Consider the following 17,704-nt stretch of genomic DNA (forward strand, 5'->3'; position numbering starts at 1 on the left):
GTGGCATGCATATTTGTGGTATGACAAGGTTAAAGCACATAAAGTATTTAAAAACCATATTGTCAGGAAAGCATTGTTCAATGTCTGGATAAGATATAAAGATTTACTTGAAAATCAAACCCCAAGGTGGTTGTCACCGATGGAAGCAAAGGCTCAGAAAAAGCTCAATATGGAGGCCAAGGGGCCAAAATATTGGGAAATTTTGGAGCAAGAAGGAGACAAATTGAAATTGCAGAGTTTTGAGAAATTAAAAGATAAAGTGCGAGACTGGCTTCACTATTATCAAATAAGAGAGGCTTATAATCTGGACAAAAAAAATGGCTTCCAGGTGGAAAAATCAAAGTTGGAAACAGAATTGTTAGATCCCAAAACTAAGATACTTTCAAGAATGTATAACTTGCTGTTAAAATGGAACACTCAGGACGAGACGGTTAAATCAGCTATGATTAAATGGGCACAGGATCTTGGACATAACATTATGTTTGCTGACTGGGAACAGTTGTGGACCACAGGTATGAAATTTACGGCATGTAATGCCCTAAGAGAGAATATTATGAAAATGATTTACAGGTGGTACATGACACCAGTCAAGCTTGCAAAAATCTATCATTTGCCCAATAATAAATGTTGGAAATGCAAAGAAAATGAAGGTACATTCTTTCACCTTTGGTGGACGTGCCCAAGGATTAAGGTTTTCTGGGAGATGATTTATAATGAAATGAAAAAGGTATTTAAATATACCTTCCTGAAGAAACCAGAGGCCTTTCTCCTGGGCATAGTCGGCCAATTGGTGTCAAAGAAGGACAGAACTTTCTTTATGTATGCAACAACAGCAGCAAGAATACTGATTGCAAAGTATTGGAAGACACAAGATTTACCCACGCTGGAAGAGTGGCAGATGAAGGTGATGGACTATATGGAATTGGCAGAAATGACTGGCAGAATCCGAGACCAGGGAGAAGAGTTGGTGGAAGAAGACTGGAAGAAATTTAAAGACTATTTGCAGAAATACTGTAAAATTAATGAATGTTAAAATGATGTTGGATTGAAAATAAGTGGTTTTGGTAATAAGATTAATAAGAATATGCAAATATGGATTGATAATGGATGAAAATATATAGTTATAATAGGTTAAGATATAGAGTAAAGATAAATGAAAGAGGGTAAGGATTTGCTGAAATGTTTTTCTAAACAGGAGTACAGAAAGGGGAGGTGTGAGGAGGTCAAGGAAATAAGTAAACGAGCCTAAAGATATTGAAAAATGGATTTATTTTTAAATTTTTTCTTTTTAGCTATTTGTTCTCTTTTGTACTTTGTATCTTTTTTCTACTTTTTTTTCTATGTGTGCTTTTTAGCTTGTTAATTTTTGTTTTAACTTTCTATTCTATGTTTTTTGTAAAACCTTAATAAATATTTCTTTAAAAAAAACACACGATGAACTTTTTTGAAGGTTTTTACAGTCACGTATAGCATCAATAAAACTTATGCTTTACTTATTTGACAAATGATAGACTCTGGTATGATGAGTCTGAGCTCATCTCCTTGCCTGAAACCAAAAAAATAAAAATAGAAAAACACTGAGCAGGAGAAATTGAGGAGTATATCCTTTCAGTATGCACTGAGACCCTACAGTATGTGTAGCTCATTTAAACAAAATCACTGATCCGATGAGCAGCAGCAGTGAACAATGTGATAGTGAATTGTCGTCGCTTGTCTCCACTGCCCTCACACACGTGTTGTGAAGAATCTTCTTTCATTATGAATGGTCTGTGTCACCATTAAGAAAAAGAAGTCAGAATAGGCCAATATCTATGTGTACTGTCCCTGGATCAAAGGACATTTCTTTAAGTTCTCAGAAGTTCTTAAACCTAGCACAAGGTTGTCCTTTGAACTAGCCAGGTGTTTAACTGAGAATCAATCACAATCTGTCCATCATTTGAAAAATAAGACTTTAGAGCCATCCTACCCCAAAATGGCAACTCTTGTTGTTCTTTAGTCGTTTAGTTGTGTCCGACTCTTTGTGACCCCCTGGACCAGAGCACGCCAGGCACTCCTGTCTTCCACTGCCTCCCGCAGTTTGGTCAAACTCATGCTGGTAGCTTCGAGTACACTGCCCAACCATCTCGTCCTCTGTCATCCCCTTCTCCTTGTGCCCTCCATCTTTCCCAACATCAGGGTCTTTTCCAGGGAGTCTTCTCTTCTCATGACTCCTAGACATTCAATTTTGGGTGGCTGTAACCTTGATTTAACAAGACATTTGGCACCTAGCCTCTATATATGAGTTTCTAACACTGATCCTGTTATAAGATATTTATTAGCTTTTTCACACATTATAAGCCCACATATCACAACAAGAAACAAAAACATAAACCATAAACACACACAAAACACAAAAAACACCACATGTATAATTTCAATCCCTTATTTTCATAAAACTTATTTTCCCGACCTCCTCGTACCTCCCCTTACTGCATTCCAATCCCTAATTAATTTTGATCAACAAATCCCTCCCTAATTTCTAATAAATAATTTTAACCTTTCTTTTCATATTGCATAATGGTTACAGCGTACAACCTCATATTTTCAAAATCCACAACGTCTTAGCATTCAACAATTTTACAATGTTTCTTAAGATAGTCTTTAAATTTCTTCCAATCTTCTTCCGCCGTCTCTTTTCCCTGGTCTCGGATTCTGCCGGTCATCTCTGCCAGTCCCATATAGTCTATAACTTTCACCTGCCATTCTTCCACGGTGGGTAGTTCTTCTGTCTTCCAATACTTTGCAATGAGTATTCTTGCTGCTGTTGTAGCATACATAAAAAATGTCCTGTCCTTCTTTGACACCAACTGGCCGACCATACCCAGGAGAAAGGCCTCTGGTTTCTTCAGAAAGGTATATTTAAATACCTTTTTTATTTCATTATAAATCTTCTCCCAGAAAGCCTTAATCTTTGGGCACGTCCACCAGAGGTGAAAGAATGTACCTTCATTCTCTTTACATTTCCAACACTTATTGTCAGGCAAGTGGTAAATCTTAGCAAGTTTGACTGGGGTCATGTACCACCTATAAATCATTTTCATAATATTTTCTTTTAAGGTGTTACACGCCGTGAACTTTATACCGGTGGTCCACAACCGTTCCCAGTCTTCAAACATAATGTTATGACCAATGTCTTGTGCCCACTTGATCATGGCTGACTTAACTGTTTCATCCTGTGTATTCCATTTCAGCAGCAAGTTATACATTTTTGACAAATTCTTAGTTTTGGACTCTAACAATTCTGTCTCCAGTTTTGATTTTTCCACCTGGAAGCCATTTTTCCTGTCTGACTAGAAGACCTCCATTATTTGATAATAATGAAGCCAGTCACGCACTTTATCTTTTAGTTTCTCATAACTCTGCAATTTCCATTTGTCAATTCTACGCATTCTCAGTCAGGAGGACAAACATGGCACAGGTGTGGCAGGTCACTGCAGCAGCTCCCTCGCCATCCATGCCTCTTGCTCCTACACACAGCATGAGACAGGACTCCTGGCCTCCCCCTCAGACTCAAACTTAGAAGGGTGGTTTCTAAATCTAATAAATAAAAATTGGTGTGAGTGTTTCAATCTGGGATTCCAGCAGCCAGGCTCCAAAAGCCTTTTGCTGCATCTCCAGCTCTCCCTCTGCACTGCAAGGCTGACAGATGGAGGTCCATCTCCAAGGACATTAGCCTACCTGAGCACACCTTCAGTTTATTCCAAGCGCCAAGCCTTCTCACTAGTTCCATGCTACAGTCCCTAGAAAAACCTGAACCCTGGGTCTCCCAATATGGTTGCTATGCACCTCCTGGGGCCCAAGGGACTGTGTGGGTGATTAATAAATATCCAGAGGTCCAAAGGTCTAAGATGTGCCTCAGGGGTGGAATAATATTAGACGGAGAATGAAAAATGCCATTAGCAACTCTGATTCTGAAAAGTGGAGGGCACGTTCGTGGAAGGAGAACAGCTCCCTTTCCTGTCAGGCAGGTCCTTATTTAAAAAGGCAATCTCACAACTGTATTCTTAGATCAAACTATTAATGATGATTTAGTATTATGGAAGGTTGATGATGCATTCCTATTATTTGGCATTGTTTCACCTCATTGGCTTAAAATTTGGGACATAAAGAAGACAGGGAGGAATGTACAATATGTTGAAATAAGAGAAGGTGCTAATTGCATTTGATGTGTGTTACAGTCTTTGTTCTTTTCCTTGAAATACTAACAGGGGTTTTCCTCCCCTCTCATTTCCAAGCAGGTTATGGAGGAGACAGTGTGTCATCTGTAATTTCATTTGGAAATACGAAGAGACCATTTAAATGTGGTGAATGTGGAATGTGCTTCAGTCCATGTGCACAGTTAATAAACTCACATCAATAAACTCACAGAGTGGGGAAACCGTTTAAAGGTATGGAGTGTGGAAAGAACTTCAGACAAACTTCATCTCTTACTTCACATCATCTAACTCACATGAGTGAGAAACCCTACAAATGTATGCAGTGTGGATGGAAATTCAGTATGAGTAGACAACTTCTTGTACATGAAAGGATTCACGCAACAGAAAAACCATTTAAATGAGTGTGGGAAGAGCTTCTGTCATCGCATAACGCTAAGCAAACATCAACGGACTCACACAGGGGTCAAATATTTAAAGGTATGGAGTGTGGAAAGAGCTTCAACACTAGTGGAGTGCTTAGAAACCATCAATGGACTCACACAGGGGAGAAACCATTTAAATGTATGGACTGTGGAAAGAGCTTCAACACTAGTAAAGTGCTTAGAAAACATCAATGGACTCACACAGGGAAGAAACCATATGTATGTATGGAATGTGGAAAGAGCTTTCGTTCAGGTGATCATCTGAATTTACATCATAGAACTCACACAGGGGAGAAACCATTTAAATGTATGGACTGCGGAAAGAGCTTCACACATAATGGAAACCTTAGAAAACATCTACGGAGTCACACAGGGGAGAAACCATTTAAATGTATGGAGTGTGGAAAAAGCTTCAGTCAGAGTTCATCACTTAATAGACATCATCAAACTCACATGGGTAAAAAACCCTACGAATGTATGCAGTGTGGGTTGATATTCAGTATGAGTATACAACTTACGGTACATCGAAGTAGTCACACAGCAGAAAAACAATTTACATGTGTAGAGTGTGGAAAGAGCTTCACCTATAAGGCAAACCTTAGCAACCATCAACGGACTCACACAGGGGAGAAACCATTTAAATGTATGGGCTGCGGAAAGAGCTTCACACATAATGGAAACCTTAGAAAACATCTACGGACTCACACAGGGGAGAAACTATTTAAATGTATGGACTGCGGAAAGAGCTTCACACATAATGGAAACCTTAGAAAACATCTACGGACTCACACAGTGGAGAAACTATTTAAATGTATGGAGTGTGGAAAGAGTTTTCGTTCAGATGAACATCTGACTTTACATCATCGAACTCACACAGGGGAGAAACCATTTAAATGTATGGACTGCGGAAAGAGCTTCACACATAATGGAAACCTTAGAAAACATCTACGGACTCACACGGGAGAACCCATTTAAATGTATGGACTGCGGAAAGAGCTTCACACATAATGGAAACCTTAGAAAACATCTACGGACTCACACAGGGGAGAAACCATATGAATGTATGGAATGTGGAAAGAGCTTCACACATAATGGAAACCTTAGAAAACATCTACGGAGTCACACAGGGGAGAAACCATTTAAATGTATGGAGTGTGGGAAAAGCTTCAGTCAGAGTTCATCACTTAATAGACATCATCAAACTCACACGGGTGAGAGACCTTGTAAATTTACATCATCGAACTCACACAGGGGAGAAACCATTTAAATGTATGGAGTGTGGAAAGAGCTTTGGTCAAAAGGGAACTCTAAGCCTACATCTACGAACTCACACAGGAGAAAAATGATCTAAATGTATGGAGTGTGGAAATGGCTTCAGTCACAGTCAAACTCTAAGAGTACATCAACAGACTCGCACGGGAGAAAAACCATTTAAATGTATGTAGTGTGGAAAGAGCTTCTGTCATAGCGGAATGCTAAGAAATCATCAAAGGACTCACACAGGGGAGAAACCATATACAGCAAATGTATGAAGTGTGGAAAGAACTTCAGTCTAAAGGAAACTAAGAGTACATTAACAAACTCACACAGGTGAGAAACCATTTAAATGTATGGAGTGTGGAAAGAACTTCAGTCAGAGTGGACACCTTACAAAGCATCAATGGACTCACAAAGGAAGAAACATTTAAATCCAGGAGTGCAGAAACGGCTTCTGTTTAATGGAGTACTTACAAAATGTTTACGAACTTATATGAAAGGAACCATTTAGATGTATGGAGTGTAGAAAGATTTTTCCTCAACAAGAAGAAGAGGAGGAGGAGGAGGAGTTTGGATTTGATATCCCGCTTTATCACTACCCTAAGGAGTCTCAAAGCGGCTAACATTCTCCTTTTCCTTCCTCCCCCACAACAAACACTGTGTGGGGTGAGTGAGGCTGAGAGACTTCAGAGAAGTGTGACTAGCCCAAGGTCACCCAGCAGCTGCATGTGGAGGAGCGGAGACGCGAACCCAGTTCACCAGATTACGAACCACCGCTCTTAACCACTACACCACACTGGCTCTCTCAAGGGTTCATTTCTTCCTTCAAATGAACAGGCTCCTATAGGTGGAAATCAAATTTAAATGCACCCCATGTATGTGATGATCTGGTGTTTCAATGTAAAGTTGTACTTTCATATAGTAAATGTGATGGGATGATGAGCTGCTTGTGCGTAAAATCCTAATCCCTCAGAGTTTGGCTAAGTCCCCAAACCTCTGTCTGTGATGGAGCTCCTTAAACATGACTCCATCAATCGCTCGTTGAATCGGACAGTGGGCGTTTACGGAACTTCTTCCAGCATAAAAGCTCCTTAACGGAAACGCGTCTTCTGGACTCTCGACGTGACAGTTTCCGGCGAGGAGTGGGTGTCCCTACAGGAGGTCTTGAAACCTCCCCACTATTTTCGCTTGAAGTGTCTCTGAGCCCTCCCTCCGACTCACTTTCCCTTGGAACTCCACTTCTCCCCCTGCTGGTCCCCTCCTCAGCTGAATGTTCTCTCTCACCCTCTGTGAGCCCTTTCACCACCTGCGTCTCAGATGGCAGTTCCCTGACATCCACCTCCCCTCCAGGGCCCCCTTCACCCCCTTCCCTCCCCTCCTCTGCGGGAGGCGAGGGAGCAAAACCCCTGAAAGAACCTCCCTCATCTTCCGAAGTTTCGAACACTTCCCTCCACCTCTTGCTGTTACCGGTTTCCAAGTACTCCTCCTCATCGGAGTCTGTTCCTCCTTCCAACTCCGATTCCCTGAATCCTTCCAGTTCCTCCTCATCGTCGGTGGTGCCAAAGTACTCCCTCCGGAACCTCGCTATTGGCTGGGGTTTCCTGGGGAACCTTTGGTGGAACGTTTCGACCAAGATCTCGTCACGGACCTCCTCTGCCGTCACCCAGGTGTTTTCCGACTCCGGTTCCCCTTCCCACGCGACCAAATACTCCACCTGATTACCCTTCCACCTGGAGTCGATGATTTCCGCCACATGGTTGCTGCTTTCCCTTTCTTCTATGGCTGGCCCCCGTGTGGATACCCCTTCACCTTCCCCCCTATATGGTGACAGTAATGACCTGTGGAATACTGGGTGCAGTTTCATGTGGTTCGGTAACCGGAGTCTGAAAGCCACCGGGTTGACCTGTTGGATGACCTCAAATGGTCCCAATCTTTTGGGTCTCAATTTCTTGCAACCCCCCTTGAACGGCAACCCTTGGGTTGATAGCCAGACCTGACTCCCCACCCTAATGGTTTCACCTTCCCTTCTGCTCTTGTCTGCCTGCCTCTTATATTCTTCTTTGGCCCTTTCTAAGTTGAGTTGGAGTTGACGATGGATCGCTTCCATTTCTTCTACAAAATGTTCAGCGGCCGGGACACTCCATCTCTCCCCTCCTCCCCCTGGAAACGCCCTGGGGTGGCACCCATAATTAGCCAAAAAGGGACTCATCCCGGTGGACACATTCTCTGCATTATTGTAAGCAAATTCCGCTAGCGCCAACTTTTCGACCCAATCGTTCTCTCTGTCATTGACATAACACCTCAGGTATTGTTGGAGGATACCGTTTGCCCTCTCCGCCTGCCCATTGGTCTCAGGGTGCCTGGCAGTCGAAAAGTTGACCTCTACGTGCAACAAGCTCATAAGTTTCCTCCAGAATCTGGACGTGAACTGTTTCCCTCTGTCAGAGACCACCCTCAAGGGGGCGCCATGCAGCCTAAAAATATGTTCTACAAACAATTTCGCTGTCTCTTCCGCCGTGACTGCATGTGAGCAAGCTACAAAGTGACCCATCTTAGTTAACAGGTCTACTACGACTAGTATGGCGGTTTTCCCCTGGGATTTAGGCAGATCCGTCATAAAATCTATCGATACCGCCTCCCACGGTCGTTCTGGTGTGGGTAACGGTTCTAATAACCCCGCTGGTGCCCGCCTTTCTCCTTTGGCTCTCTGGCATTGGTCACACCTCACATACTCCCGTACATCCTCCCTCACCTTGGGCCACCAAAACTCCCTGGTCACCAACCACATGGTCTTGTGTTGCCCAAAATGCCCCGCTGTGGGATTGTCGTGCAGCTGTTTGAGTACTCTCCCCCTCAATTCCCCTTCGGGTATATATAGAGCCCCTTTGTAATACAATGCCCCGTTTCTTTCTTCAAAACCTCCGGGGTCTTCTCCCTCTCTCCTTAAACCTCTGAGCTTATCCTGGGCGTATTCATCATTTACCGTTCCCTCTACCAGTTCCCTTTGCCCCACCCAGGCCGCCCCACACACCCAGTGGTCCTCTGGGATAATATGTCTCTCTTCAGGCGCTCCCTCCCCCTCCAAATATTCAGGTTTGCGAGAGAGAGCGTCCGCTCTGATGTTTTCTGGACCTGGCACATAGCAGATTTCAAAATGGAATTTGGAGAACTCCTGGGCCCATCTCACTTGTCGTTGGTTGAGCACTCGTGCCGTTCTCCAATACTCCAAATTCTTGTGGTCCGTACACACTTGCACCTTATGCTGTGCGCCAATTAGTAAGTGTCTCCATCTCCGGAACGCTTCGTGAATGGCAAGTAGTTCTCGGTCATATACGGTGTAGTTCCTCTCGGATTTGTTCAGCTTACGCGAAAAGAAGGCACAAGGTCTCCATTCCGACTTATTGCTCCCTGGCTGAAGCAGCACTGCTCCCACCGCCCGGTCTGAGGCATCAGTTTCCACTCTCATGGGTTTTTGTAAATCCACATGCAGGAGCTGTTCTTCCGAAGCGAATGCCTTTTTCAATTCCTCAAAAGCGTGCTCCGCCTCTGCCGTCCAAACGAATTTCTTCTTGCTGCTTAAACAGTCCGTGATGGGAGCCGTTAAGTGGGCAAAGTTCTTGATGAATTTACGGTAAAAGTTCCCAAACCCTAAGAACCTTTGCACATCTTTTTTCGTTTTCGGTGTCTTCCATTCCAGCACCGCCTGGACCTTGCCTGGATCCATGGCTAATCCCTTGTCTGATAAGCGGTACCCCAGGAACTCCACCTCCTTGGTGTGGAACTGACACTTCTCCAATTTCACCCACAACTGGTTTGCTTGCAGCTGGCTCAGCACTTCCCTGACATCCTTCACATGCTGCTCCTCATTCTCGGAATATATCAGCACATCATCGAGGAAGGCTACGCAATTCTTGTAGAGCAGAGGTCCCAGTACATGGTTCATGAGCGATTGAAAACAGGCGGAGCCTCCTTGTAATCCAAAAGGCATAACGAGATATTCGAAAGCCCCTAGGGGGGTGAACATCGTTGTCTTCCATTCATCCCCCTTCTTTATTCGTATCAGGTTGTACGCTCCTCTCAAGTCCAGTTTCGTGAATATCTTTCCCTTCCTCACCCTGGTCAAAATGTCATCAATCCGTGGCATGGGGAAAGTCACTGGTTCTGACACGGCATTTAACCGCCGGTAGTCCACGACCAATCTCGGTTTATCCGTGTTTTTTTTGTCCACAAAAAACACTGGACTGCCCCCCACCGCTCTGGACTCTCTGATGAAACCTCTCTTCAGGTTTTTGTCAATAAACTCCCTCAACTCCTGCATTTCCCTGTCTGACATGGCGTACAGCTTGCCCACGGGGAGCTGGGCCCCAGGGACCAGGTTAATCTGGCAGTCAAAGTCTCTATGCGGTGGTAGTTTATCTGCTTCCCTTTCGCTGAAGACCTTGCTCAGGTCAGCGTATTGTTTGGGCACCTTCCCTTTGTTCGCCACTTCTGTTCCTGCTAGGGAGGCTTTTGCCCCTTCTGGCACCTTTCCCTCTTTGCAGTGTCCCAGGCAATGTGCTGACCCAAAGGAGACCACTCTCTGATGCCAGCCCACTAGCGGGTCATGCAACGCTAGCCAGCTCATTCCCAAAATGACTGGCGCCCCTCCCAGGGTGGCTACATTGAACGCTATCCTTTCGGTGTGCCTTGCCACCCTCATAACCATTGGGACGGTCTGTAGGCTAACTTCTCCCCCCAACAGCTCCCTTCCATCGATCGTGGTGACCTGCAGGGGGTTGCTTAAAGGGAGTGTCTGTATCTGGTGTTCAGCTGCAAACTCCTTGCTCATAAAATTACAGGAGCTGCCTGAGTCTAACAGCGCCTTGGTCTTTAGTGGGTATCCGTTTGCCAGCTCTAGCAACACCTCTATTACTAGGGCTGGTCTTGGAGGTTCCGGAGTGGGCACTTTTACTGCTCCTTGGCCTGTCTGCAGTGCCCTGACAGAGGCAGACAGGCGTTGGCTTTTACTGGCTCTTGGACTTCCTCCTCCTTCCCCCCAACAGCTCCCGCCATCCCTTGCCATTCCTTTCTTTGCGGGCAGACTCTGGCAAAGTGACCTGGCTGCTGGCAGAGGTAACATTTCTTGGCGCTCTTTCCCTCCTTCTTCCTCCCTTCACTGGGATTTGAAACTGCGCGCGCGCGCGCTGTTCCAACTTCCATCGGCTCTCCGGGCGGGAAACTTGGCTCTGGAATCTCTGGAATGCGGAAATCCCTCCAACGCTCTCCTTTCCCCTCCCGCTTCTCCAAGGCTCTTGCCTCCTGGCGCGCACCAATGGTCAGCGCTGATTTGGTCAGCTGGTCCATAGACTCCGCCCTGGGCGCCCGGGAAAGTTCGTCTTTCACCGCCGAAGAAAGCCCCTCTTCAAATAGCATTTGAATGGGTTCCGCCGATAGGTCCCACCCCAATCTATGTATCAACATTGTAAACTCAGTCCAGTACTCACGAACCGATCGGCTCCCCTGTTTGCAAGCCATCAATTGTCTGCGCACCAGTCCCTGTTCAATCTCGCTGGAGAACATCAAATCCATGGCGCGGAAAAACTTCCTCGCGTCCTTCAGCATGTCACTATTCCCTGCCATCAGGGGCCTGACCCAGTCTCTCGCCCCTCCTTCGAGATGGCCAATCACAAACGCCACTCGCGATGCCTCATCGGGAAAGTCATTAAACTGCAGTTCGAGAGCATACTGCATCTCTGTCCTAAAGGCTTGGTAGTTCCTGGGGTCCCCCCCAAACTTCTGCACCATTCCTGGCATCTTTCTTGCTAGTGTAGCGCCTTTTGCCTTTTCTGCATCCTGCGCCCTCCTTTCTTCTAGCCTCGCCGTTTGCATTGCTAGCTGGAGTTCCAACATTCTGTACCTTTCTTCCAGAGTTGGACCTTCTCCAGCTCCTCCTGCTCCTCCGGCTCCGGCTGGGTCACTCATGATGCCTCTCTGCACAAGCTGCTTTCAGGGACTGTCCGATTGCTGTGATGGGATGATGAGCTGCTTGTGCGTAAAATCCTAATCCCTCAGAGTTTGGCTAAGTCCCCAAACCTCTGTCTGTGATGGAGCTCCTTAAACATGACTCCATCAATCGCTCGTTGAATCGGACAGTGGGCGTTTACGGAACTTCTTCCAGCATAAAAGCTCCTTAACGGAAACGCGTCTTCTGGACTCTCGACGTGACAGTTTCCGGCGAGGAGTGGGTGTCCCTATGGGAGGTCCTGAAACCTCCCCACTGTTTTCGCTGGAAGTGTCTCTGAGCCCTCCCTCCGACTCACTTTCCCTTGGAACTCCACTTCTCCCCCTGCTGGTCCCCTCCTCAGCTGAATGTTCTCTCTCACCCTCTGTGAGCCCTTTCACCACCTGCGTCTCAGATGGCAGTTCCCTGACAGTAAAGTAATCAAGGTAGCGTATCACAATGGTTAGTAATGTATAAATGGCTTTGTACACCGTACCTCGGGTTACAAACAGCCTCGTTGATGAACATTTTGGATTATGACCATTTCAAACCCGGAAATGAGTTGGTTAAACTAGAATTATAGGAATGGCAGCATGACATGCATTATTTTAATTGCGGCCCAGGACCCACGTACCTACGGGACCGCCTCTCCCGGTACACTTGGTAGAGGACCTTAAGGTCCACAAATGACAACATTTTGGAGGTACCAAGTCACAAGGTGGTTAGATTGGTCTCAATCTAAAAGCCAGGGCCTTTTCAGTACTGGCCCCAACTTGGTGCAACGCTCTGTCACAAGAGACTAGGGCCTTGCGGGACTTGACATCTTTCCGCAGGACCTGCAAGACAGAGCTGTTCCACCTGGCCTTTGGTTTGGACTCAGTCTGACCGTTGTGTTTGCCTCCTCTTATGGTTTTGATCTGTGGGCTACTTTTAAAATGAGGCTGCATTTTAAATTGCATTTTAACCTGTATTTTAAATTGGTATGGTTTTTTTCCCTATTATGTTTTTACTGTAATTTTACTGGTGTTAGCCGCCCTGAACTCGGCTCTGCCCGGGGAGGGCGGGGTATAAATAAAACTTATTATTATTAATAATAATAATAATAAAGCAACAAATAGTTTATACATTAATGGTGCTGCAATGACTCCTAATTCTTTGAAGGGCAAATTGTTCAGGTAAAACATACCTGGTGGCAGCAGGAATAAAGGGGATGTTTAGACCAAAAGGTCGGTGGTTCCAATCCCTGCAATAGGGTGAGTTCCCGTTGCTCGGTCCCAGCTCCAGCCAACCTAGCATTTCGAAAGAACGAATTGCAAGTAGATAAATAGGTACCGCTCCGGTGGGAAGGTAAACGGCGTTTCTGTGCGCTGCTGTGGTTTGCCAGAAGCGGCTTAGTCATGCTGGCCATGACCCGGAAGCTGTACGCCAGCTCCCTCGGCCAGTAAAGCGAGAAGAGCGCCGCAACCCCAGAGTCGTCCGCGACTGGACCTAACGGTCAGGGGTCCCTTTACCTTTACTTTTTAGTGGAATAAGGAAGAAAGTCTCAGCTCTTAGGTGTGCGTCTTGCATGAGGTGGGACGGTTGGAACAGGGCAGTGTGGGCAAGTGGCAGGTGACATGAGAGGGTGTAAAATACATCAGTGGAAACTCATGCCTGATTCTCCCCAACTTAGCACCCAGAGGGGAGAACGTCCTACAAATCCATGAACTAAGACATACCTACTATTACAGGAAACAAGAAACTTCCTTCCAACCAATAGGGCACAGAGAGGGGTTGAAGTGTGAAGGGAAAGTTAACCCTTACCTCTCCATCTGTGGCCCAAACACAACTCCACTGGAAGAATGGTATACATTTGGAAAGAAAAGATGCTGCAGGTACCAGTGAATCCCCTGGTTGGTCCATTTTCACTTATAAGCATCATGTGGCTACCCCAGGGCTACTGCTTTTATGACAAGCAATCATCATCATCTCATCATCATCATTGATTGGGTTGCCCCAGACACTCTGGAGTCTTCTAAAAGTTATGTACTGTGGTTCTTTATCTGCATGGCATCTCAATACATCTCATGGGAGAGCGTTTCACAGGGCGGGCGCCACCACCAAGACCCTCTGCCTGCTTCCCTGTAACTTTCTTCTTGGAGTGAGGGAACCAGCAGAAGACCCTCGGAGCTGGATCTCAGTGTCTGGGCTGAACAATGGGGGTGGATTTGCTCCATCCGGTATACAGGGCCAAGGCCAATTAGGGTGTGCACCAACACTCTGAATTGCGCACAGATACGTACCGGGAGCCAATGCAGGTCTTTCAGGACCAGTGTTATATGGTCCTGGCGGCCACTCCCAGTCACCAGCCCAGCTGCCAAATTCTGAATTAGTTGTAGTTTCCAAGCCACCTTCTAAGGCCGCCCCACGTAGAGCGCATTGCAGTTATCCAAGCGGGAGATAAACAGAGTATGCACCACTCTGGCAAGACACTCTGTGGGCGGGCAGGGTCTCAGCCTGCGTACCAAATGGAGCTGGTAAACAGCTGCCCTGGACACAGAATTGACCTGCGCCTCCATGGACAGCTGCGAGTCCAAAATGACTCCCAGGCTGCGCACCTGGTCCTTCAGGGGTACATGTACCCCATTCAGGACCAGTGAGCCCTCCACACCCGCCTGCCCCCTGTCCCTCAAAAACTGTACTTCCTTCTTGTCAGGATTCAACCTCCATCCATTAGCTGCCATCCATCCTCCAACCTCCTCCAGACACTCACACAGGACCCTCACTGCTTCTGATTTGAAAGAGAGGTAGAGCTGGGTATCATCCGCATACTGATGAACACCCAGCCCAAACCCCCTGGTGGTCTCTCTCAGCAGTTTTATATGCATGTTAAAAAGCATGGGAGAGAGGACAGAGCCCTGAGGCACCCCACAAGTGAGAGCCCAGCGGTCTGAACGCACATCCGCCAGGAACCACAGGAGATCTTGAACCAGTTAGAGCAAGGCAGTTTCAGTCTCAGGGTGGGGCCTGAAACCCGACTGGAAGGGGTCCAAGTGATGTGCTTCCTCCTATCCAACTTGGTTGCTTTTGCATGTACGGTGCATCCGTAGGCATTTTTTTAAAAAAGTAGCACAGGCTAGCGTTTCATTTTCCTTTATTTTTTTTAGAGGTAGAAGCACTGCCAACATGCAACCCTTGCAAAAAGAGAGATCTGTTTCCTTCTGGCTGGGTGGGGGGCGCGATCTTGTTATACGTCTTGTTGCCTTCAGGATTAAAGCCAGTTAATGCAATTTCCCAGAGGGAAAGAGAGAAAGGGAGGCTGGGTGCTTGCCCTCCCCATCGCCCAGCACCTTCCCCTAGAAAGGGGCGTGGCTTACAAGAAAGACTGCCCCTCCCCCTCGCACCTCCTGCTGCCCTTGACCTCCCAGGAATCGGGCTGAGTGCAAAGCGCCTTGAGGCGCAGCAAACTTTTGTTTTTGGTGGGGGGTACGACGTCTGTGGCGATGGGGCGCAGGAGGCGCTGTGGGTTAAACCACAGAGCCTAGGACTTGCCGATCGGAAGGTCGGCGGTTCGAATCCCCTTGACAGGGTGAGCTCCAGTTGCTAGGTCCCTGCTCCTGCGAACCTAGCAGTTCGAAAGCATGTCAAAGTGCAAGTAGAGAAATAGGTATCGCTCCGGCGGGAAGGTAAACGGCGTTTCTGTGCACTGCTCTGGTTCACCTGAAGCGGCTTAGTCATGCTGGCCACATGACCCAGAAGCTGTATGCCGGCTCCCTCGGCCAATAAAGCGAGATGAGCGCCGCAACCCGAGTCGGCCACGACTGGACCTAATGGTCAGGGGTCCCTTTACCTTTACCTTTACAATGTCAGTGGGATGTGGGGGCGGAGCGAGAGAGAGCAGACCAGGAAACTGCTGCACAGGTGAGGAAAGAGAGATTCTCCACCCCCCAAATGAAGGTAGGTGGGTGTGCACACCTGGTTCATTCTCGTTGCAGAGAAGAGCCAGGGAATGTCCCTGAATCCTGCAAGGAGAATTTTAGCCCGAGAGCATCTCTCCCCTCGCTACTCGGTGGTCCAGGCAGCAGCTGGAAAATGCTGTCTGCAGAGTTTGGAGTCTGTTTGGGTTCTCTTTCAGGGACCAAAGGGTCTTGATCCGGCCGTGCTCCTCCTCCTCCTCCAGAAACCCCCTCCCCCGTCAATGGGGTGGGCGTGGAGTTGGGCAACTTCGCAAGGGAGCCCAAAGGGGAGGAAGCCGAAGGCAGCGCCGTCACGTCCGGCTCTCATGCGAAAAGTGGGAGGGGCTTCTCCCAGGAAGGGGTCGCTCTGTGGGTCGGAGGTTTGCAGGAAGTGGGGGGGGGGCAGCAGGAGCCCCTGGAGAAGCGAGAGGTTTCAGAAAGGTGAAAAGGGGCGCCAGTCGACCACGGACCCCCCTTCTCCGCTTTGCATTGCAAGAAAGGAAATCGAAATAGCTACGAAGGGAGGCGGAGGGTCAGAGAAGAAAGAGGTAAAGATGCCGGTGGAGGGAGGGGGGGAGGAAAAGGATAGAGAGACCCTTTCTTGCTCCCCCAAAAGCTCCTGCCTTGGGACGAGGGCGGGGAGGGGCGATGGGGTCGGAGAGAAAGGGGCACAGAGCCCCCCCATTAATCTCTTGTTCTGGGACCCATATGGAGAGGCTCGCATCCATGCAATGCAGCTGCAAAGCGTGGACCCCCCCACCCGCAGTGTTTCCCTTGCGCCGTCTCCTTTGAAGCCCCGCCCCACCAGACACGTTTTCCCACCAAGGGGGTGCCCCCAAAAGCCCCCACCCCCAAGCAGGGCGAGCCTTGCCAAGGAAGGCCAGAGGGTGTAGGGGAGTCTCTGGGGAAGAGGGGGGCAGAGGATGTTGGGGGGCTGAGGGTTGAATGGAAGCCTCCCTGGGGGTGAGACGCCATGTTGATAATTGGTAAGGGGGGTGGAGAAAGAAAGAGGCACGGGGCCTTTTTCTGGGATGCCTCCACCTGGGGTGCTGGCAGGGGGGTTTCTGCAGGGGCTGCCTTGGCTTCTCCATTGACCTAGAGAAGGATTCCTGCAAGCTGAACCCCCCCCCCCATTTTGTCCCAGGGAAGCTGCTGCATTGGATGCTGGGAGCTCCAGAGCTCCAGACCCCTTGATCTGCATTCTTCCAAGCCAGACCATTGGTCCACTGGGAGAGGAGAGCAGAGGGGCACTTGAAGGAGTCCGTGTCAGGAGAAAAAGGTGGGGTGTAGATAAATAGAAGAAGAATAACAATCATTCTAAGATTGCTTGAGGAGGCTTCTAGTCAAAGCAATTGGAGCCTCGGGTGAAGCCCCTGAATGAGACCAGCCTGAGAAGAAAGAGTGTCCGACAAGGACCTGGGAGGCAGGGGGTTAAATTCCCCTGGGGGATCTTGCCTCTTGGCCTCACCTACCTCCTTGGAGGAAAAAAGACGACAGAGCAGAGACAGACAAATGCATCAGGAAGATGTTCCAGATCATAGAGGAAGGAGAAAGCAAAATGCAGATAATTAGTATTTTCAGAGAAACCTCAGCAGAGAAGGTTTTTTGGGGCTCAGTGTGACTTGGGAGTTCAAGGTGGGCGTGGATACCAAGGGGTCTTTAGACGATTTTTCAGGGATTATGATTGACATCTGTACTCCAGCAACCATATGAATCCAAGGTTCCCACAGTAAAAGAAGGTCTGGATGATGTCCCCAAAGGTGCCTGGCTTATATTCCAGAAGATGGCCTGGGGGTGTTCCAGAAAGGAGTGTCTCTCAGGTTCTGAGTCGGAAAGGGAGCCAGGTACAGTGACCCCCATTTGAAGGCTGGCTTCTTCTTTATACTCACCTTTTGAATCTCTTCCCGTGGAAAC

General features: G+C 47.6%; 2 protein-coding genes across 2 annotated transcripts in view; one reads left to right on the forward strand and one right to left on the reverse strand.

The window, feature by feature from the left end:
* Window positions 1–17,704, reverse strand: part of LOC128409384 (zinc finger protein 470-like) — a 420,794-nt gene that overhangs the window by 98,808 nt on the left and 304,282 nt on the right. The window lies entirely within an intron of this gene.
* The window catches only part of LOC128408869 (zinc finger protein 850-like), a 51,341-nt gene that overhangs the window by 20,347 nt on the left and 13,290 nt on the right, over window positions 1–17,704 (forward strand). Inside the window, exons 4-5 of the mRNA XM_053378888.1 lie at window positions 4,674–4,784; window positions 4,953–5,345. Of these exons, the coding sequence (XP_053234863.1) occupies window positions 4,674–4,784; window positions 4,953–5,345 (504 nt within the window). The remainder of the gene's footprint in view (window positions 1–4,673; window positions 4,785–4,952; window positions 5,346–17,704) is intronic.

The sequence above is a fragment of the Podarcis raffonei genome, chromosome 2 (genome assembly GCF_027172205.1).
Source record: "Podarcis raffonei isolate rPodRaf1 chromosome 2, rPodRaf1.pri, whole genome shotgun sequence".
NCBI lineage: Eukaryota > Metazoa > Chordata > Lepidosauria > Squamata > Lacertidae > Podarcis > Podarcis raffonei.